Raw genomic sequence first — 23,973 nt, 5'->3', positions numbered from 1 at the left:
GATATTTCAGTGTCAGAAGCATAGCTCCACTTACTGTGTCTGTCAAAAAAAGATCGGTTTGCTTTATCACCTTTAACAGGGGTTAAAAAAAAACACAAACATTACTGGAATAATTTGTAAATTGCTTGATTGTTTTAGTTGTGTTTAACCGTTTCAGGGACAGCGGTTACTACAGTGGACAGCTTATCATATTATCAGGTTAAAGGGTGCATGAAAGGGTTAACAAAGTAAGAAAATAACAAAATGCCCCTTGCACCCTTCGATTTTTCTGTATTCGGCCCTCGAAGCAAAACATTTGGAAACCCCTGATTTACATTATCAATAGTCTTGTCATATTAAATGCATTTATTTATAGTATTCCTTAAAATTTCGCAGTTTGAACATTAACACTGTTCTTAGCCGTGGGGGAAATACAAAAAAAATCTTTAAAAAATTAATCAATTACAGTTCTTCAAGATTAAATGCAAATGTATTGAATTTAAAAGTTAAATACAACTGATGTGTACTTTGATTTTTTTTCATTACCACTACAGGGAGTCCGTGTACCACTACGGGTACCAGAGGCAGCGTGAGAATTAATGAGATTAATCCGGCATCATTGTGTTGAGTGTCTAATTCAGATTGTGCAAGTGCATCTAATGTTGTAGCTGTTAAGTAGTCCACATCAATTGAAACGAATATTTCAAACGTGTACAAACCCTCTCCAGCAAAGATAACGTGGCCTTCAGTGCACCTTCCGGACGGCCAAAGGGGAAACAATATCTACACGAAGCGGATAAGAAAAGATGTTCATTTCGATTTATAAGTGGAGTAAAGTGCAACGTGTGTTTGAGCGTGCGTGTCACCTGAAATTTACAATCTGGTTTTCCAAGATGACACGCAACCGCTCTTTGATGTTTTCAAATCGTTCCTTCTCGTCCACTTTGACGGTGCTCAGCCCGTCTGGCCTGTGAGGACCACACAAACACATTTGAAGGGGCAAAAGACCAAACTGTGACTTCACTTCAGCGAACTTTTAAAACATGATAATCAGAGAAGTATAATATGACATTTACATAGTTGCAATTAAGGAATTTCTTGGATAAATTGTATTTGTCAGGATAGTTTTAAACCAACATACTTTTTATTTTTATTTGAGTCCTTTTGCTACAGTCGGCTCTCGGATCTATTGGGATCATTTTATTTCTAAAATAAACTTCACTGTTGTCGCTGTCAGACAATGTCTGACATGGCATATTCTTTTTTTTCGATTTGACCATCATGCTCTCATTTAAAGAATAAAAAAAAGATATTACTCACTAGTTCAGTACAGAATTTTTTTTCCCCACAGAATAATAAATCTTACACACGTACTTACTTGGAGGACTACTTTTTAGTTTCACATTTGTACTTTTACTGGAGTATGACTCCACGCAACTCTGATGACAATGTCTCACCTGTTGGACTCTTGAGAGACTTTGGAATCCTTTCTCTTTCTAAACTTGAATATGAGGTGTGCTCGTTTAGAGCCAGTGTCAGGATTTGGCCTTTGGGAGCTCTTTGGGCTCATTAGGGCCTCGTAGCCCAGCGGCCCCCAGTAACTGCGGCCCTCTCTGACTTTAATGGACGCATGAGAGGATGAATAATAAGGACAGTAAGAAACTACGGCAACAGAGGACAGAAAGAAAAGAACACAAAGAAAAAACAAGGAAACACGTGGAGATATGCAAATGGTTAACAACACAAATTTAAAGCAAATGCATTTCAGGAGCTGTCATGTGTTTCCCGTGGGCTATTTTTAGGACTAAATCCCTCTGCCAGTCTCTCTCCAATTAGAGGTGATTGTCTGACGTCATGGAGTCCATAAATCCATTTTACGATCCGCTTTATCCTCACAAGGGCTGCGGGGGGTGCAGGAGCCTATCCCAGCTGTCATTGGGCAGTAGGCGGGGGGCATCCTGAACCAGGTGCCAGCCAATCGCACGGCACACACCGACGAACAACCATCCACGCTCACACTCACACCTAGGGACAATTTCGAGCGTTCTATTAACCTGCCATGCATGATTTTGCAATGTGGGAGGAAACTGGAGTTCCCAGAGAAAACCCACACAGGCACGGTTAGTATATGCTAAATCCACACAGGAAGGCCGGAGCCGGAATCGAACCCTGCACCTCTGTACTATGAGGCTGACGAGCTGACCACTGGGCCACCAGGCCACCGTCATTGAATCGCCACTCTCTAATAGCGCATTTTTTAAATTGTGGAAGCTTGGACACCCCATCTCTTACCATATACAAAATGAGTGGATTTGCTGATGGTATGCTGCGGAATGCTAAGTGCAGTGTGAAAAGGGCTTTATGGAGAGATGCTTGACTTATATCCTACAAAAAGGCAGTTTTTTCACACCACAAATGTGTTAAAATAACCTACAAAAAACACATAACAGTCCTGTAAATCGCCAAGGCATGAATCAAAATAGAAGGACATTAAAATCAAACAACACATAAAAAATAAGAGATGTATAAAGACATAAAATAACTGATGCAATGAATGTTTTCCCCGTTCCTGTGGTACAACTGGTGAACAACTAATGTATTTTTTAAGCAAACTATGTATGTGCCTGTAAAGCAATGGAACATAAAAAAAAGTGGTTTGTGCAAACCTGTTCCCGTGCACGTGGGAGGCACAAAACGCAAAGCTGTAGTGCAGAAGAGTGGGGTCAATAATGGTGCCACTCTCCGCCCGCTCCAGCAGGTCGCGCAGGTAACACAAATGCCTGTGGCAACCTCTGACGCCGTTCCTGGCACAGTATTCGTCCAAGACAAAAACCTGGCCCGGGCTGAACCATCCCTGCGCGGCACAAACGGCGGTCAGTAAATCGTGACACAACCCCCGGAAATCAATTCGGCGAGGTGCTCACCAGGCAGCAGAAGGTGTCGTTGAGCCTGTGGTCCAAGGTGAGCCGCTGCACCATCTCAAAAAGCGAGGCGTGGTCAAAGCTACAGGGGTTAGCCGAGATAAACTCATCCATGCCATGTTTCTGAGCTCTGTCAGCATCTATCCAGCCAACAGCACAGGAAGAAGCACACGGTTGAGAGGAGAGGATGTCAGTGAAGCGCATGCTAAGTCTTAGTCATAACACAGAAACATCAGGGAATATCTGAATTTTTCTTGCTGGTGAAGGGGTGGGTGGTTCTTCTAAGGGCAAATTATAAAACATTAACAGCTTACATTGTCAACTTGCATTGTGTCAGACAGCGTAAAGAGATCTGACGTTATCGGTGGGGGAGCTCAAGCTACGCTAAGAGCGACAGGCGCTTCCATTGTGTGTGCATGCATGTGTCTTTACGGTGTCACAGTCCCTGGTGGTTTGCGAGGCGTCCTTAAAAAATATATTTCTGTCATTGTCGTCAATAGATTCTGCCATTCCTAATCGTTGTTTGACACCCAGTTGTGTGCTACAGGCGCTATAGACTTTGCTAGATCAAATCTGGATGCCGCAGAGAAAGCGGCATGGTTGTAGTTTTGCTATCAATCTCTTCAGTGTCAAAGTCAATGAGGAGATTGTTTGAGGAAAAGTGAAAGGAACGTGGCGGATAGTTGAGTATTAAACCTTTCATTGAAATCCTGTCACATTCCTTGTGCTCAAAGTTCTGCGAAAGGTCACAACACAACATTCGGTGTACTTGCACAATATCATGTGTTGAGATACAAAGGCTGTCTTAAAAACTATTTTAAAAAAGGTATTCTACAGAAATACTCATCAGCAATATTACTTTTGCAATGTATGAGCAGTGGATCGAGAACTTTATTTTCAATTTTCTCCGTTCAAGTCACTGCATCACCCAAGGAGCAGTCCACTCTCGAATGAAAACAATGAAAAAGTCATTGCGTTTATTGTGAATTTCTTGGAAGGGTATAAGTCGGCAATTAAAAAGTGGGTGGAAAAACAAAGAAAACAATGTGTGAGCAATTTCCACAGAAATTTGTGCGCATTGGCCGAGAGCGAAGCCATTATATTTTGGTACGTATTGTTGTCATTTCTCATTTGTGAGCATTGTGGCGGGGGGTTTGGTTAATCCTTAATTTTTCAGGATACATTCATCTCCAGTCAGTCTTGAGGATTTCGGGTGTGTTGCAGCCTATCCCGGCTGACTTTGGGCGAGAGGCAGAGCGCACCTTCTACTGGTCATCAATGAACCTCATGTGCATGTTGAGAGCCCCTCAGCGGGACAAAAACATGCAATCGCCACATCAGCAGGATCGGCCGAGATTCATAAGCGCAACCTCAATATTTGGAGTCACCCCTGCTAACTGATCAATGGATTGAGGAAGCAACCAAATTATGCATCGGAAAACCCCACGTGGGCATGGGCCAAGAAAGATTTCTTTTTCCAATTTTGGCGCCATTACGGATTTGGTTCTTGGATCTGATCTCATGAAATTGTGCAGGTGCACTGAATGAAGTGGTTGTGAGCTCAAATAGGTGATGTGGTCGTGTCCTCTGTGTGAGTGACAGGTTTTAGGTCCGTGACACACAGACAAGGTGATGATGGCTCGGGAGGGTTGTGGGGTTGAATGCGTTGGCCAGATTTGGGGGGGGCTGGGCCAGGCCTGGAGAGAGAGGGCAGGTGACATCCGTCAACCTCCGGGTGGGAAAGGCTGATGGGGGACAGGGTGCAATATGGGCGATCGGCATTTTGAGGCATTCTCTAACCAGGGAGACTACAGAAGGTTACGGTTAGCCTCTAATCTGAGGAGGAAAAACCCGCAAGGCGGCAAGTCAAAATGTGCACGAGGACATTAAGAGCGTGAGGACAAGTGAACTCATGTGGAAAGGAGAGGACGAATGGAGTGTGATGACACAAAGTGAAGATGGAGGACACTGACAGAAGTTAGGATTGAAAAGACAACCAGGAAGTGGACAATAAGAAAAAAGAGGGGGTGGGGGGGAAATAAAGGAAGACCACAAGGAGAGAGTTACCCGTGGCCCAGTTACCAAGAGGCCATATCGCAGCATGTTGGGCGAGTGCGACAACATTCCCAAGTGTGAACAGAAGGCACCTTGCCTTTCTGTCCTTTGTTTCGAGTAAACGAGGACATCACGAGTGAGTGCGATGGGCTCGCTCGACGCCGCGGCACAATTCCAGCTCGCAAAGAGTAACGGCAACAATATAATCGCGTATGTTCGCAATAAAACGAGCACATGCTTGGAGAAGGAGCCGTGTGAAATTTGAGACCTCATGCAGTCCCGTGTTCAGGTTTGCTCTTTTGAAAATGCGTTCCCTCGCTTTTTGCAATTCTCTTTTTCTCTCTCTACGCATTTGCAAGTTGACAATACTTGAATGTGGTGCGCTGTGTTCATGGTTATCTACCGAGCAGACTAGCAGGCATGTCACGACCAAAGAAGTCTAACAAGGGTAGCATTTCGGTGCAAGAATGGGTAAATAGCATGAAGCCAACATAGGCAGAACTCTACCATTCTCTGGGAGATGGGGAGTGGGGGTGAGGGTGAGAGGGGGGGGGGGGTGAATGGAACCTCTTGTTTTGACAGAAACTAACAGACACACGATAGAAGTGTCCTCCTATTCAGGCAAACCAAATGCTATTTGGGATCTCGGCTTTCTGGAGGTGGACCACTGGACTTGCCTTGACGTCTATAGGCCCCTCTCCTGCGGGAGGAGTGGGGAGAAGGGGAAAGGGGTGGAGGGGGGTTCCGGAGTATTTCATCGTAAGAAGGGGCGGCGTGAGCTACTCCTTGTCTTTGGCATTCAGAATACTCCGCATACATATTTGCCAACTCTCGTCAAGGCAAGGTGAAGCAAAACATCAACGTCTACGAGCAAATTGAGCCCTCTATAGTAAAGCACGTCAGCAATGTCACACATTGACTCCACCCCCTAGCATACATCAAATGAATTACACATGTGCCATCGAGCGAATCTTCCAGGTTTGTTTCCACCTCTTTCACATCTCATCAATAATGCATGTGAATAGGTCATATTCCAGGCCAATCTGTCTTCATTCTAGTCATCAAATTGCTTTACTCTTGAGGGATCAGGTTACCAATGTGAGCAAAGAGAGAAGGCAATTATGCAGGAACAACTATCATATCCACGTTAACCAAATACTAAGCCAAAAATAAACAGAAAAAAAATAAACGTTCTTAGAGACATGCATCCTATACTGGCACGAATGGATGCTTCTAGAATTTGATCCTCAAGTGGAGGTTGTCAAAAAGGGAGAGAAAAAAAAGTTCTCAACTAAGATCTAAAGACATGAAGCGAGACATGAAGAAGGAGCAGAGGAAGGAGAAAGAGCGAGATTAAAGAAAGAGAGAGAGAGGGGCAGAAAGAAAGAGCGTTGCATTTGTCAGATAATCGGCGGGGATTATCTGAGCTGTGCCGGCTACAGGGAAGCACTTACCCTTGAGTCCAGCTAGAAGACAGCAGGGTAAGAAGGGACAAACCAGAATAACATAAAGACTAGCAACAAGGCTGGAGGAGAGCAATCACGAGAGACCCTAACTGACCGAGCAGCTAGCGGCATTACTGAAGAAGGGTAGACAGGCAAAGCATGAAGAAGAAAACACAACTGAGAAGAAGAAGGAAAAAAAACAACAACAACAATAACAACAACGACAAAACAACCACCGATACCGACACGAGACCTCGTGGCTTGTGAGTACATGTGAGGACGACGTGTGACAAAGGACGCTGAGGCGATAGAGGAGGAGGGAGGAAGAGAGCGTTTAGCATCCCCGTCACTCCACTGTAGCGTTTGGGTGTTCGTTTGAGGGCGAGCACTGAAGGAGTAGTGAGCTACTGATGAGGTACCGCCCTTTTTTTTTTAAGTGACAACACATACCTGTGAATGCGGAAGGTCATGAAAAGGTCACAGCGTTTGAGAGATGCCATTATGATTCGAGGTATTAGCCATTGGACTATTTACAGTGGTACCTGTACTTACTTGCGAATGTCTCTTCAAATGTTCAAGTTACGAAATGCCTCAACAGGAAAATTATTGCCTCTTGTTACGAAAGAAAGGTCAAAATATGAAAGGTAAAAAAAATTCGCAGCTCCCAGTTTTCCTGAACGCAACATACTTAAAGCTGCTCTGCTATTGGCTATTACTTAGCATGTTCCTGGCATCCCATTGGCTAAGATGGACTTCCCCCTTTTGTGTTTAGATAGGTGTTAGGTGTCGTTAGGTGTCCATGAGGCGTTCCAATAGTTTTACTTATATGTGAATCAACCAGAAAAAGTCTTTACCAATCGGGCGATCGCCCACTATGCTGATGTTTGCCTTGGACATTTTTGAAGGATTGTTAAAGCAAATGTCCTTGGATCAGTTCTTTACAAAACGCCAGGCAAAAACCATTTCTGAGGGAGAACATGAACGGCAAATGAGGGCAAAAAAACGATGAGGACGCAGTTAAGTTAAATGAACATCATTTTTATTCCTTACTCTATTCTTTAAATTTTACATTATGCATAACTCTTATTTATTGTGCAATAATCTAATTGTAACATGTATTTGTTACATATTTTGATGCACTTTTATGGTTTAGAAAACATTTAGGTCTGAATTTTTGGGAAGCTTGGAACGGATTAGGGCATTTACATGGAAAACGCGTCCTTACTTACAACATTTTCTAGTAAAGAAATTTCTTCCAGAACCCTTTAATTTCATAAGAAGAGATACCACTGGATTTCAAATTCGCCTCACGGGGCCTGCAATGACGTCAGCATTTTCCCGTCCTTTGACCGGTTGCTCGGCCAAGTTTGACTAAGAGAAGACATCTATAGTGATCGAGCCACAGTCATAAATTTCACAGTCAGCATCTGTGGTGTGTCTGATGTATGACATTAAAAAGATGAATATTGATTCTGAACCGCTCCCGATGATGTATGTGGCATTGTTGTGTGTCATTTTATTTAGTTTTGGAATAGTATTCTTGGAATAGTATTGATCGGTTCCTCTGCGACACGATCGTGCTGGTATTAGAAAGTCGATTAAGTCAGTCGCACGTACCAAATTCACAGCGGCCCACCGCTGGTTTGTGAGTATTACAGCCTTTCTTAATATCTTCGGGTGTGTTTACATGACAAAGACTTGGTAAAACAGGAATAATAAGTATGCCAGATGCTTTCATGTTTTCCATGAAAACACGCCATTGTATTGGAGTTTCAACTACTTCCCAAATATTTGTGAGTCACCTTTTATTTTCTTTTTTTAACACAATTTTGGATTATTGCCTTGATTGCAAAAAAGAAAACCACATGTACGTGAGTATCTGGATATACATAAACGTGTGTCTCCAGTGGCCGCAGTAGTTTTGGAGACGTGTTCATATGTTCGTACAAATGCACCAACACCACTGTGGTCTGCTATCATTGTTTGCTTTGGGTGTGACACACAGACACATGGTTAGACTGAACACACACACGCACACAGTTTACTGAAGGGTGACAGGATTAAAAAAAATCCCTTTGAGAGCCATTTTTCTTTTTTTTTCATGCTGCAAAACACCATTCTTGCGTCATTAATTGCCACAAGCATACTTGTTTATCCTTCTTCATTTATAATCAGTGTTGTGTAACCAACCCCTTAAGGGAACCTGTCATCGTTTAGTTTTTTTTTAAAACATGACTGAAAAAAAATGTTGGCTGCAAAAAAAAACTTGCTTATCAGTCGATCTGAAATGTGTTCAGAGAGTAAATGCGAAGGATTACAAACTAAAAAAACCTCGCCTTGGTCCTGTTCTGCTTGAGTCTCTCTTGTTTCCACGTTTGAAAAGACATCCGATTCAAACTGGCACGGGGACATTTGCTGTGATGAGTTAAGTCTTCCGATGATATATTGGCTACAATGTGAATGAGGGTGTGCACACTTGTGCAAACACCATTATTGCCGTTTTTAGTTCTGTTTTTAACCTAATTATTTTTAATTAATTAATTTAACCTAATTTATTGTGTTTCACATGAACGATGGGAAAAAGATGTTGAACTACGGTACTTTATTTTCGTGTCATTTTTTTAATATCATGAAAACTTTTCATAACTACTGTACGTGTCCTTTGAACCCATCAGGTGCACCACTTTTACAGATGTTCTTAAAATAAGTCAATTTGTAATGTTATAGGGAACACAGTGCAATGTTTCATTAAATATAAAACGCTTGTCACAAAAATAATTAAAAATAAGCCAATTTGTCTATGCTTGCTGTGATTGAATTTTGTTTGTTGATGTTCCGCTGTTGCTTTGTTTGGTCTGGCTGATTTTCTTGCTTCCTATATCGACTCTGGTCTTGTTTATTTGCAACTCTTCCATACCATGTTAGTATAGCACATCTCAAAAAAAATGGGAAAACGACTTTCCATTTCCCAAAAGTCCAATCAGAACCTACGAGGACTGTTTAGCACTGCAGCGGAGTCAGGAGGACGACGTACGAAATGATCCCGGTGCCATTCAAGACCACCAGGGGGTGAAACATGTTTTGCGCAGCGTGCCACAATGTTTCAGGGGAGGGGTCGAGGGACTGGTGAGGTGGGGTCACCGCAGCGAAGCTTTGAATGGCGACAGCTGGCATCAGAGGAGTCAACTAACCACACGAACGATCACATACTGGACAAAGAAACCAATGAAGAAACAACACAGAATTTACGTGCTAGCGTTCGGAGGGGCCGAGCCAATTTAGGTCAATTTGAATGCAATGATGCGGTTATAAAAAGAGAAGAATACACTAGAGGGGCTTTATTGTGAATTTCTTTTGTTTTCCTGGAATTGAGGTTAAAGACTGCCAAAAGGTTTCTTTTTTCTTTTTCTTTTGTTTTCATTTACACAATATGTTGAAACGATGCACACAGGACTTGATTATTGTATTCCGAATAGCAGGATCTATTACTAAAGCGCAATATCCAGTATTATTACAACTGCAGAGCCAATTGAGAATGAAACGATTATAATTGTTTTGAATGAAAACAATTTGCAGTAAATGTGGATTCATTTGTAAAGAGTGATTAGGGGAAACGAGAGACAGAAATTATAAAAACGGAATCGGGGACAGATGCCACACGGCTGCATTCTTACCTTCACTTTTCTACCTGACGAGGGGTGCTTAGAGTGTAATGGGTACGGTGTATAAAACACATCTGGCCACCATTCAGTGAATAAAACATGCCTACGGTTTGGAACTTGAGCAGGTCACGCTGACGTCAGCTTGAATTCCACCCCAGCAGCCTTGAATGTTCAGATTTCATGTCAAATAGCTGTTGCGATTTCACACAATCTTTCCTAAGTTGCTCGTTGCTTGCGAGCTGATGGGAGAGCCTGTTGGGTCGGCGCCTTTGGAAGTGGGCGGAGTGAACGAGTGCCGGTCCAATCCGTGACAGGTCAAGGCACATGTGTCGGTGTGTGAGTGCGCGTGCTTGTTTGTTAGTTCTACCAGCAGGTTTGTGAGCGCAAGTGTGGCGCGCACGAGTGCGAGACATTCACGAGCCGTCACTGCGTCGTGGATGTAAACTACCTACGGTCTACCTCGGCGTGACGCGCTTCGGCCTACTTACAGAACTGAGAGATGGGAGCGTCCATTTGAGCCGAGGCACCCCCTTTGGAATTAAGTTTCTGGACCTGAGTGGGCGGGACGGGCTTGTGGGACTGGCCGGTGGCGCGATACATGGCCTGAACCCACAGGATGCGGTCCTGCTCGTCATCGCTGGCGAAGATCACAGTGTCGCCTTCCTTCACCGCGTTGAAGAAAGCCCTTCCGCCATCCAAGCCTGTCACAGGAGCAGCAACTCAGAGGCTTTAAATTAAAGAGGGGTGAGGGGGGGGGCTTTGGGTGTATCGATGCCAACTCACCTGCCTGCGGGTCGCTGTAGTCCACAGTGTAGCCATCCAGCTGGAGAAGCTCTTGTGGTTCGGACTTCTTCTCCCTGTAGCTGCACATGGCGAATGTGTACTGACTCACCTACGGGAACCGAGCGCGAAACGTCACTTCAATCATACACAAACGTGCGGTTCAATTCATACGTGGACAAACAATTCTGGGCGACAAATGGATTGATGAGTGATGGTGATTCCAATGCAAAAGTAAGTAAAGATTTTCTCCTTAGCAATGCATTAGTGAATACAAACTCTGGCTTTTTGAAATATAAGCACAACTGCACACAAAAGATCAAATACATTTGATATATAAATGTACTATTTTATCAGTTCTGAATTTAAGAGGAAAGTTTGATGAATTTGAATTAAATACACCAACAACTGTCATTAATTATACCTACAATGTGTGCCCGAATGATGTTTTTTTTTAAGTGAAGCCATTGAAATTATTTTTCAGTGATTTTGAGTACTAATACTATAGTAATTACAATAGTAAGTAGTAATTACTAAGTATAATGTAAGTACTTTATATTTAGAGCAGAAGAACATTTTAGAATTGTAGTTGGATTATTTTGCGACTGTATTTTACTGCACGAGAGAGGCTTAAAAGTAATATTTGTGATCTTTGTTGTCTTGTAAAGACAAAAGAAATAATTTATTTCAGTATTTCACTTAAAGTGAATTTCATAAACGGATTAATTACACACAAAATGATAGCTCATGATTTGATTGATTAAAAAGATACTTTCATTTGACTACAGTTATATCTCAAGAAAACAGGTTATACATCTTTTAAAAAATCAGTATTTTTTTTAGCTAGCCTGTGAACTAATTTCACAGGAGTTAGGTTGCAATATTTTCATTATATCTTCATAAAATGTGTGGTGAAAAAGTTATTCACAAGAAAAAGTTTGAATTTTATGACTTAAATATCACAATTAGCTATCATTTTTTTGTATTCCATGAAAAATTTGGATGGGTTAAAAAGTCAGAATTGTATCTTTTTTTTTTAATTCCATTGTAGCCAAGAGTAAAAATCGACATGAAAAACTCACTTGCACAAGAACAAAGAAACGTTTCTTCCAGCGCTTCCAGACATTCTTCCCAAAAGCCCACAGATACCTGCCAAAACATTCAGTACACACAAAGACACTAAAGCCAAGGAAGAGCCTCATTAAAGTTATTATTATCATTAAGGTGCTGGCTTTGCGGCACATGACACATTTGCAGCCTGCATTCAAGTGAAAAAAAAGTTCATTCTGGTGTCCACTAGAGGGTGTTGCGTACTTCCCAGTATTTTTCCCGCTGACAAGAAACGAGGCCAAAGAGAGCTATGAAGCCTCGCAAAAAAGGCAGTGAAACCCCAACGGCCGACAGCCACCCAGCTGCTTACTTACCCGCAGTGTTTCATGTTTTGGGGTTTGTCCATGCGAATGGCCAGTTTGATCCTGAGGTCTTGGTCAGGGCAAGCCTTGGTCAAGGTCATTTTATGCAGTTCAGACTGCTTGGGGCTGTTTGGAGTCGGGTGAAGGACAACCTACATATCAAGCACATTAAAAAAAACCATGAGGTGAAAAAAACGTTCTGGGTTGGTTTGTTTTCGGGTTGCTCACGGTGCATTCGACTTGTTCTTCGAATGAAAGAATAAAAAGGGAATGGAAGCAGACAAACGGGCCAAGGCTTCCCGCCGCCGCTGTCTAATCTCTCTTTGGTGCATTAGAGAGCTTTGAGGAAGTTTCACTTCCTGCCAGTGCTGCTGCAGCGGGAGATCACAAGGCCTTGTAACAGCCAAGGTCACCTCTACTTCTGGGACCGTAGAAGTGATTGCCAATATATCACCACATTGCTACCTTCCCCAAAGGACCACTACATACTAATTTATCCTTCAATGATAGGTAGAGTGGCTGGAAAAGAAGTACGAGAGCATCTGTGTGTGTTATTGATAGGGTGACCTTGAACAAACAACTTTACTGGTCGAAAGGACTTATGGTGCCTTTTGGAGCAAACTGGACCGTACATTTAAAAGATCCAATTTTTATTCATTCATTCAATTTCCTCACAAGGGTAGCGGGGGTGCTGGAGCCTTTCCCAGCTGTCTTTGGGCAGTAGGCGGGGGCCCTGACCCGGTTGCCAGCCAATCGCAGGTCACACAGAGACCAACAACCATCCACGCTCACATTCAGACCTAGGGACCATTTAGAGTGTTCAATCAGCCTGCCATGCATGCTTTTGAAATGTGGGAGGAAACCGGAGTACCCACTCAGGCCCGGGGAGAGCATGCAAACTCTACACAGGAAGGCCGGAGCCAGGACCGAACCCTGAACCCCTACTGTGCGGCCAACACACTAACCACGTTATCACCGGACCACGCGGATCCGATATTAAGCCAATATTATTATAATTAATTTATTTATTTTATTTCTTTTTTGCAAAGTGCAAACATCTTGTGGCTTCTTGATTTCAGAATAATGAGCACTGTTCATTTGTATTTTGGCTCGAGGGTAAATAACATTGAAAATTTGCTCGCATACCAGTCAGTGAGTGAGAAGCTAAACTCTGAAGTCGGCAAGTTTCTTCAGTATATCGCGGAAGGTAGTCAACCTCATCGACAAGGTGCCTACCACCAACAGGGGGCACCAGAATCACACGAGCCGCCTGTGAGCAGGTTCTAAAAAAAATAGCTCGCTTGTTATGGTAATATTAAGCTTTTTTTCTTGGAAATAGGCAACTTTTGAATACCTATGACATTTAGAAGCACACGCGTTAGGCACGTTTAATTGGTGTTAAAAGGGCATCATTGGGAGAAAAACCAAATCACCTGACTATTGTCTCTGAATTTTAAAAAGTCTGAAGACCCCACATATACTTTGTGACGCATGGCTGGGGAATGCATAGCGAGATTTTCTGTTTCAGCAGTTGTAAAGATGACATGAACAACTAAAAACAGCAGCCATCTACATCTTTCCGCATGATCTGAATGAATGTTTTGTTTTGAGCCAGACCGATGCATTACCCTGCCCAGCTCTTTGTCCTCCAGTGCCAGCACGCCGGTGCTCTCGGTGAACAGTTTCACCTTGACAGCAGGCAGTGGATGTGTGGTGGTGAAGTCCCCTTGGGTCCCCCAGCTGAAAGACACAACGCAGATGACTCCAGAGGTCAGTTTCCATGACATCGCACAACACTGGAGAGTCCATCACTTTGGAACGTTATTTACTCCTTTATGGGAGAAGGTTTCACTTTTCATTCCTCTACCTTTTGTCAAATAAATCAAACAGGAAAGGGAGCTGCTTGGCAATCAAATTAATAAAAAGGTGCGCTCTGTTTGTTTTTTACGCCGTAGCCATCAATCTGCTACATAATTGCACAATAAAAAATTTAAAAAGAGATCAGACAGCTTTATTGTTTATAGACACACACAGACCCTAATACTCCATCTCCCCGATGCTGCTGTTTATTTGCCAGACAGCTTAAAAGCTGAACTTGCCAAGATTTGATGATCACAATCACCGCCCACTTTGTCACACAAAGTGACTTAGTGGCTGTACGAGCGGAAGATGCCAAAGATGTGCGCAAATCAGCTCATCTCCATTCCCCCACTCCCCCACCCTACTGCACATGTTTTAGTGGACAAGGCACATTTCTAACATCTTTCATCACTTTTTTATTCATTTGTTTATTTTTTTGCAAAGCTTGACCTTTTGGCTCTAAGATTCATTAATGGATAACCCGCTCGCACAGCGTCTCTTTCTCCCGATACGTAAAAACCACGCAACGCTCAAGACCAAGTCAAGGGAAGAAAAGGCATTCATGATGAGAAACTTTTTTTTATACTTTCTCATAATTTTTTTTTAAACATCTTGGAAGTGTCAGATTAGGCCGCATTGAACTGACGTCTTCAAGAAGATCTGTTTCGCTTACGTTGGCTTAGATGCTTCCGCTTGGTCAGTCTGGAGCTTCTCTCCTCCCTCCACTTCCATGGTGCAGTAGACAATCCTGTTGGGAGCCAGAGACTTCAGCCCCTGCACCTCCATGATCACCACCTGTAAGCACACATTCCATGTGACACGTTAAAAATCTTGCTGGTTTGTAACAGCTCTGAGGTGATGTTGTTCAAAATAGCAAGGGGCGACGTTAAAAGGACGATCAGAGCCAAAAAGGTTTTCCAGATTTAATCACACCACCTCCTGCCATCAAAGCATCTTTGTTTAAACACTGTTTGTATGCAGTGCACATTCTAAGCCAGCCCGGCGACGGGAATTATGATTATGACCAAAAATTTGGAATTTATGACCTCCTCCGGGGAGGTTCTCATTGTTGTATTTGTCTGTTTATGAGCAGTATTGTGTGCAAGCACAGAGCAAATGTACACCTGAAACAAAGGAAAGAGTTATTGCGGCGAGAGACAGAAAGTGAGCGCGACAGGTCACCTGGGACAAACATGCACCAAGTAAAGAGTAAATAAAGACACTTGCCTCTCCAGCTGGAGTCGTAAAGTCTTGTAAGTGTCACATTTCTCTTCCAACTCAAGTATTTACATCTAACAAGGAGGTTTGCTGTTAATTTAGCAAAACAAGATATAATTGTATTCTGTTGAGCAATCAATTAAGCACGTAATATCCAGTATTGTTTGACATTGCGCTAACTTCTCAGTGAGTAAAAATGAATCTTAAACAAGTTAGCCCGTTCACATCACAGTGCAGAGGTGTACTCCGGTTTCCTCCCAAATTCCAAAAACATGCGTGGCAGTTTCATGGAACACATTAAAGTGTCCCTAGGTGTGATTGTGAGCGCAACTGGTTGTCTATTTTCCGATCTGCTTTGTCCTCACAGGGGTCGCGGGGCGTGCTGGAGCCGGTCCCAGCTGTCTTCGAGCAACCGATTCAGCTGTCTTCACACCCTGAATTGGTTGCCAGCCAATCGCAGGGCACACAGAGACGAACAACCATCCGCGCTCACACTCACACCTGGGGACAATTTTGAATGTTCAATCAGCCTGCTATGTATGTTTTTGGAACGTGGGAGGAAACTGGAATACCCGGAAAAAAACCCACGTACGCACGGGGAGAACATGAATATGGCACACAGAAAGGCAGGAGCTGGGATCGAACCCACGATCTCTGCATTGTGAGGCGCTAACCACTGGATCACCGGGTCGCCCCACCTCTGTACACCCTTACGAAAACATTCAACATAACTGCTACCTACAGTGCATTTTGATGATTTCTCTTGAGCGACCGTGGAAATGAAATAAATCAATACAAACGCAAGAGGTTGTGACGCACATGTCAAAAAGGTCATTTGACATCAAACCACATTTCAACCCAATGCGTTGAAAATGGCAGACTTGAGGAGGTTGTAATAGTCTCAAAATAGCCTGCTTTCATTTTTTGCAGAATTGATCACAACGATGCGCCTTCTTGGGCATTGAGCTACAGACGAAAAGTACGGCATCTCACACATGGCGCACTCAGAGCGGAAATAGCTCGGCATCATGAGGACCGAGCTGTGCTGACTCCCTCTTCCGAGTCGGCAGCTCGGTCACAGACAAGCTGATAACAAGATGACTCATACCTGCCGTTCAAGAGCAGGTAATGCGCACGGCATCTGTTCAGCAGTCTGAAGAAGTCTGCTGTCTGTTTCTAAACTTAGCCTGGACACTGATGAGGAGTCTTCATGGCTTCTGATTCAGACAGCTGCACTTCTGCCCCATGCAAAAATGTTTTTCACACATGGGGTTTACATCATATTGATTGGCGGGGTCCGTCCCGGGTGCACCTTTGCCTTCCACGTTGAGTCAGCGGCGACAGGATGATCGGTGTGTGCATGGAATTTACACACAAGCCATTGACCACTTCATAGGCTGCATTTGAAGGCCAACCACAATATAACACCACTAGTGAAGGCAAACCCGGTTTGAAGGCTGTTTCCAGTGCCCACAAATGCAGAACTTTCTTTTTACAATATCTGTAGGCCATCCATATCGTACGATTCTTTGCACACCATATTTATTTCCATATTTGATATTTCAACCCATGGAAGGAGTGGATTTCCCTTCGAAATTCAAGTGTTTCATTTCATGGAATTTCAGGAGCTTAATAACTTTGGAGCTCACCGTGTTTCAAAATTGCTAGCAAGATTTGAATGTCGCCTCACTCATCTCTGCCCCCTCAAGTCTCTGACAAGATTGGTTTATTGGCCAGTGTCCTTATTTGTACTTTGTCAGCCTCACGTAGTTTTTCTAAGAAATCTTTTTGTACATTTCTATCTGTGTCTATGTTTATAGCGTCCAATTCTGTCCGGAACCTTCCGGACCCCTGACCGCGAATATGTAGCCATAACGTACGGCTTAGGGCAGGAAAATGTGACTCAATCGTGGAAGGTCGCAAAAGCTTACACCATCCCACGGAGCGAAGGTTGCCGCATTTTTTTGTAGGCGCCCTTTAATGCATCACCCTCCATACATACCATGTCAGTTGAGTCACGAAAAGGACTTTACCTCTAAAGTGAAGGACAGGACCACATCAGACTTGGACAGAGTGTTTTCATCCTCCTGGCCCATGTCGATGATGGAGGTGTTGTGTCCTCGCTTCAGCTTCTGGAGCTTGAACTCTCCACCCTTCGACACGGGCATGCTCTCCAGATTGGCCATCAGTTGGTTCACTGAAGACTTGAGCTCCTCAATGTACATAGCTTCCATGTCTTTGGACACAAACTTGGGGAACCTGCCTCCCTGTAGAGTGTCAGAAAATGTGTTTTTAGTGGTAAATTGATTGATTGAATTAATGATTTTTGTTTTCATTAAATTAGCCACCTTGTAAAATCTGAACATAGTTGTAATGGCAGATTTTTTTTTGTTACAGCTCTTAGAATCTCCTTATATTGGAGAAGCATACCTAAAGCTGTGGACAAGAGTGTTAAACTACATGTGCTTTTTTTTTTCTTGAAAGAGTACAGCGCTGCTTTCCGTGGGTGGTAGGCTCACACCTTTTCAACAAATATGGTAGCTATGTTACAAAGGCAAAGCCCCTCACAGCGTCAAACTCACCCGCGCAATCTGGTCGGCCATCTGAAGACGACCATCCAGTTCTCTTCTTATTTGTGCAGCCTGCTCGTCCAAGTTGTCTAGCTGCAAAAAAATAATTATATGGGGAAATTCATTGAGGTCATAGTCAAGAAATATGCCATGCGGTCAGTAGATCAGTTTGGTAAAATAACACTGTAAAAAAATACGTACTGTAAATAAAATAGATTTAAAGAATGAAATAGTGGATCATCATTTCATGCTGCATTTCAGTTTGTTGTGTTGTCCCCTCTGGTGTGCCATGTTGGCCACCAGAAGGCAGTATAATACAGTCTCGCAGACACAAACGAAGAAGACTAAAACTACTTTTACTTATGCACATGACACAGTAAGAGTGTGTTTTTGATACCACTTCATGAAATAAAATGGAGGTAATTGAATATATATGGTCACTCCGTGGGGCAAATTTATACAAACTACAGTACACACAATTCCAAAACAGTCAACAGTGAAAGGACCTTACCACGGCGATGATACAATTCTCCAAAAGACCATATACATCTATTAACTTAATGGAATGTGACACTGGTGTATGCAAATTTTGTTCGAGCAGAAAGTAATTGTATCCTCAAAATGATTTCTGTAACAAGGTAAAGTACCCCCAGTACAACCCATTTGAGGGCTGCAGTTACCAAAAACGATCACACAGCGAGTGATTGAAACAAATGTGGTCGTGGAAACAGTGATGACTGATTGTAGAGCTTTCTCGATTGTTGCGAGTGGCTGTTGTCAAAGCAGCGCGTCGCGATGGCCAGCTTCAATTGAACAAATGACAATGAAAGGAAAATCCCTCACCGTCTCCCATGCGCCACACTGCCATTGCCATAGAGACCAGTGAAAGGCAGCGTTGTTATATTTCTTGTTGATTTGAGAGGCGACTGGCATAAAATACGATCATTAGAGTCAAGCTCATACAACAAGAAAAGATGTTTTGACTCAGATGAAAAACAGAGCGGTGGCACTCAACGGCTGAACAAGGTTAAGAAAAGCTGCAAGATTTGGCCCTGGAGGAATGAAAAGAAGATAAATTCATGCCTCCCGCTCATCAATAATGAATGGGGAGCTGGAATTAGCTGACGCGGGGAAATAGAGGAGAGAGGTCTGATGTCTTCCTTGCTGCCTGAATCTACGTTTTCATGCTTCGCTTCTTCTCGCTCTTGCCAAATGTGTGTGCAGGCACCATTACTTTGGGGCGGTGGGGGGGCAGAGAAACTAATCTTGCGGCTTCGACACAGCGCCAAAACATTTCTTACCAAGCAGTGTGGTAAAAGACAGCAACTTCACCTTCAGTTACCTTGGATTTAAAAAGTCCTCGATTTTAACCGGACTTGTCTCCCTGGCTTCACTGCATTGATTCCTCCTGCAATTCTTTTTCTTTTTATTTTTGCAAGCGAGACCACAGATCTTGGTTGGGTTTCTTTTTTCAAGCCTTCTAGTCATTAACTCAGATTTGATATTAGACAAGACCGAGGTCCAGTGAAGACAGCAAACAGATCCTTTCCTTCTTCTGTTGTTTTGCAGTTGTCCACTACTTGGTATATTGTACTCATTACTGCCCCCAAAAGGACAGGTATTTTTTTTCCTGTCACATGCAGTGTTGCCGATAGGTGGGAAGAATCTACCACTTTTTGGATGTTATTGTTCTAGTGAGGGCTGCTTCCCGACAGAGACTACACATGTTACTTCGTCATCCACAGGTACACATCAAATTCTAAATATAATAATAGAAATTCATTTAAAAAAATAATATATATTTACTACAATTGTATGGCTGAGCAGCTTGCTAGGCCTCACTCGCTTAATACTTGTAAATGTATTTTTGGCATGTGTCAATTTGGCATTTTTATTTCTTGTAATATGCGACTATGAGATACTGTGTAACTGAAAATTTGGAATCGCCACAAAACCACTCTTGCATTTCATGTACTGTATTACTGAAGCATATTGAAAAAAAAACAACAACAACATGAAATAAAAATAATCCGGCTATCAAATTCAAAGTGATCTGTGATGTTGTACAATTTGGATGATTTGGCAACTGAGTGCCATCCGAGTTGATGAATTTTTTTTTCTGCTCCACTACGCACATCAAAAAGACACTCTTCACATGTTTTCGCAGTGACATCATGTCTGGCAGGTGGCATGTCCAACAGAGGAGAGTGAGCGTCAACTGTCGAGTGTGTGGACAGCGCAGGCCAGCGAAGGAGCACACTGCTGCATAACCCAGAGTTGTTATTTAGTAGAGCACGTAATCAGATTCTGCCACCAGCTGCAGGAAAATGTCTGCACTTGCACTGGCGGCACAGAGTGCTGTTGGACAAGCGACCCAGCATCCTGCCGGGTAGAGTCCTCTTCGTCATGTCCATTATTAAAAAAAAATAAATAAATAAAACAAAAACACCCACCCCCGACCTGACCCGCCGCTTTTCTGCCTGAGTGAGTGTCTCCCTTCCTCTCTGCGAGCCATCCCGCGTCGCCTGTCAAGACACTCTCACGAGTGGGGCGCGGCACTCATCCGACACTTGCGTTCTCAAGTGAACTGCTCGTGCCACGCACAGGAAAAAAGCAGCAGTAAAAGCGTGCCTCGATAGTCTGATGCTGCATTTTGACTCCAATGTGTGCGTGCGCTTCCTCTTTAACTGAATTCGTTGGATGGATGGACTGACAATGCAGAAGAGCATAATGATGGGTCAGCTTGATTTTTTTTTCCATCTCTTCAAGGATGCAAGTTCATTCCGCAAATAGTTTCAGCAAGATATGAACACTGATACCAGTAATAAAGTACAAATACTTTGGTACTCTAATTAGGTTGATGTTGTTGATCTTTCATGTATCCATACTTGAGTACTTTATTTTTAGCCCTACATTTGAAAATGATGTCTCTTTTGAGGTTTAGTGGACTGGTGGAAGAAGCTCAGATTGTATTAAGGGCTAGTAGTGGAAAGTCATGGAATACTTTGTGATTGTAATGAAGTCCATTTTTCAATTATCTGCTCTCCATCCATGCATTCTCTGTACCACTTGAAAATTAATTTAGAAGAACTCAGACCTCTGTGTAGCTGAATTGTTAATAGAAGCGGCAAAAAGAAAAAAGTGCAGCTCAATATTGCTTTTCGTTTCTCCACTTCCTGGTTTAACATGCAAAAGGGGAGATCTTAACATTATAATGTGCCATTAGTTTAGAGTGAACGAGTCTGTTGCTACTCAAGTGGCAAAAAAAATAACATTCGTGGTTTGTTCTATTTGTCCCTTTGTTACTGAACAGGCGACGTTGCTCTTTATCGAGAATGACGTTTGTGCTCGAAATAGACCAATGCGACATTTGTATTACGGAGCAGGAAAGAATGGCTCCATGGTGACTCAAACAGTAAAAACAGAAACAATCAAATCAAAAATGGCCACTGAGTGCCTTGGGTATTGTTATAAAACATACAATACGTAGACTGAAATGTGTGGCTCAGTGCTGAAGGGTAAGCACATATTGGTAAATCCCAATATTTTAACAAACCAACAACGATCAAAACAACACGTCTTGTGTCCTGATTGATGGCGATCGTAAATAAGCGAGACACTTCCTTTTGTATGACTACGAAAAGGAGAAAAATGGTGCTGGCAGATGATGAAAGTGAAGCAGCAGGTCAAGGTTGGAGATCAGTGCCTGCGTGAAGCAACAAGCACCCGCTGCTGATCTCTCAACACCCCAATCTTTGCGGACCACCAACTCCTAAAAGGTCATGGATGTCAGCATGCTCGCGGGCTTAACGTAACAAGACAGGCAATCTCACGACAAATCAGAGCCACTAAAAGGCACGTCCTTCGGCCGACACTGCAGTTGCGGGCCAGGCGAACGGCAGGTTAAAGGTAAGGAAGCGGAGGCACGAGATCAGGAGCTCGAATGATATTCGAGGCCCCATACCCATCCACCCCCCGCCCCAGATGAATACACGGACCCTAGCAGCAGACAGCCAGGACAGCCACAGGCGTTTTCATGTGCACAACAAAGGACGGAGCGGGTAGATTGAGAGCTGAATGGCACCAGGATGAGTTCAAGCATCTGCTCTATATTTAGACCTGCAATTTGTGTGCGTGTTTGTGTGTCGGTGGTGGGAAAATGAGCTTCTCTTGTGAAGGGACAAACAAGATGCAGAAATGGCTGACCAAAAAAAAAAATGTCAGTTCACAATCAGAGACTATTTTTTCCTGTTTGTCTCTTCCTTTGAATTGGTTGTACTTTGTTTCATGATGGCAAAAACGCTAGCTGTGACGTTGCGAGATGCAAACCCACTAATTCCTTTCTGTGAGACGTCTCCTCTAGCCTAAAGAGGAAAGTGATGTACAGCTGTGTGTGTGTGTGTGTGTTATACAAATGGCTCATTTTAACGAGCCAGGGCTTCACGATGGCTCTCAGGGTCTGACTCATTTAATCACCTTAAGAATGGGGAAAGATTCTGCTGAGGGAGTGAGAGCATAAATATTGATTATTAAAACACTTAAAGCTGCTGATTAGAAAGTTTGCACGTGAAAATACTAAATGGAGGAAAAAAAGAAGTCTACTGGTACTAGATTGACCTATCTTCTAATATCAAAAGTGGTAGAGTATTATTTATGTGATTTTTTTTACATGATTTAGACTTTATTTTATGTACGACAATTCAAGCGCCAAGATAATTTGCCATCGTCCAACAACATTGATGTAATTTGTGATGACTTAATTGATAGAAAGTGCCAGGAAAAGGAAACATCTGCCATTCTTTATTTTTCCCCTCCATTATAAGGATTATAATCCGCTCAGCTATAATTTTCATTGTTGGTGATGTTAATTTCTTTTTGTGAGTAATATTGGAGTTTAGTCTTGAAAAAGGCTAATAGTGATCCATCGCTATTTCGCGGTTCGTTTATCGCGGCTTCAGTCCATCGCGGATTTTTTCAAACCTATTCATTAAAAAAATAAGAATAAATTAAATCCGCAAAAAGTCCGCGAGAAGCAGCGAAAGTCAGCGAGTCACATAGAGCAACATATACAGTACTCCATGTATATATTTACTGTATTTTGTTATTCATAAACTAACCTAAATTATACATGTTTAAATCTATTTGTATACAGCATTAAGTCATGTTAATTACTTCAAAATTTACTTCTACATGCATGTATACCATTACATTTGGCCTTATAAATATTATGTACTGTACATGTACCTATTTGGGGGGAATGGGGGGGGGGGTTCGCTACTTCGCGGATTTTCATTTGGTTTTGGTTCCCATTAACGGCGATAAACGAGGGATTACTGTATTACAAACAGTGGATAGATCCATTGAGATTGTAAAGCATTGTAATCTACGACTGCCATAATAAACATATGGTGTACTTAATACTTTGTGTGGGGTGTCCAGTGAGCATCGTGTCTATTTATGGCTATGTTTGGTTGTCCTTGGTGGCAACGCAGCACAGGAAAAGAAAAAGGGAGCCACAAATAGTGTCACGGTCATTGATCACACTAGTCGAGCATTCTGCAGAAATCCAGACAGCTCCTTCCTCTCCGCTATTTGGGTGCAAAAAAAAATGTAAATCCCCAATGATAATAAACCCCTGATGGCCTCTGAATCCCATACAATCTACCAAACCGTTCCATTAAATCCCAGCAGCTGTGAGCCGCGCTGACGGAATTGCCTCCTAGTGAGGATTTTATCATTTAGCAGGCAGGGACAATTGATAGCGACTAGTTGCTTACTGAGGGGATGCTGAAAGTTGTCATTAGACGGGTCTAATATATTCATTACGGCTGCAAATGGATTAAGAATAGGCACGTAAAAAAAAAAAAGCTGGGGTAAGCATCTAGAAAGAGACTTTATAAATTGTTTTTTTAATGTAAATTCTGTTCCATTTATCGATTTTCACAATTGGAAATGGGAAGTACTTCCAAGGGTGAATTAACTATGTTCACTACTTCAGCTTTCTCATATTGACAGGTCCCGGTGTTACTCTGTGGAGCCTTTGCGGATGTTCTGGATGCAGATTTGTGACC

General features: G+C 42.8%; 1 protein-coding gene across 22 annotated transcripts in view; it reads right to left on the bottom strand.

Annotated features, from left to right (window-relative positions):
• cadpsb (Ca2+-dependent activator protein for secretion b) overlaps window positions 1-23,973 on the bottom strand; it is a 78,810-nt gene that overhangs the window by 33,574 nt on the left and 21,263 nt on the right. For 11 of the 22 annotated variants that reach the window (XM_052075423.1, XM_052075424.1, XM_052075426.1 and 8 more), the window contains exons 4-16: window positions 17,915-17,995; window positions 17,366-17,599; window positions 14,788-14,909; window positions 13,883-13,994; window positions 12,267-12,406; window positions 11,925-11,991; window positions 10,846-10,954; window positions 10,551-10,763; window positions 6,410-6,421; window positions 2,904-3,040; window positions 2,646-2,833; window positions 846-947; window positions 699-762 (exon numbers count right to left, since the gene is read on the bottom strand). In XM_052075423.1, the coding sequence (XP_051931383.1) occupies window positions 699-762; window positions 846-947; window positions 2,646-2,833; window positions 2,904-3,040; window positions 6,410-6,421; window positions 10,551-10,763; window positions 10,846-10,954; window positions 11,925-11,991; window positions 12,267-12,406; window positions 13,883-13,994; window positions 14,788-14,909; window positions 17,366-17,599; window positions 17,915-17,995 (1,581 nt within the window). Of the gene's footprint in view, window positions 1-698; window positions 763-845; window positions 948-2,645; window positions 2,834-2,903; window positions 3,041-6,409; window positions 6,422-10,550; window positions 10,764-10,845; window positions 10,955-11,924; window positions 11,992-12,266; window positions 12,407-13,882; window positions 13,995-14,787; window positions 14,910-17,365; window positions 17,600-17,914; window positions 17,996-21,900; window positions 21,981-23,973 lie in introns of those variants that run through there. The other 11 variants (XM_052075425.1, XM_052075428.1, XM_052075434.1 and 8 more) reach the window with 2 other exon arrangements.

This window comes from Hippocampus zosterae, chromosome 9, assembly GCF_025434085.1.
Source record: "Hippocampus zosterae strain Florida chromosome 9, ASM2543408v3, whole genome shotgun sequence".
NCBI lineage: Eukaryota > Metazoa > Chordata > Actinopteri > Syngnathiformes > Syngnathidae > Hippocampus > Hippocampus zosterae.
Note: the sequence above shows the minus strand (reverse complement) of the source record. Positions and strands in the feature narration are given on the sequence as shown.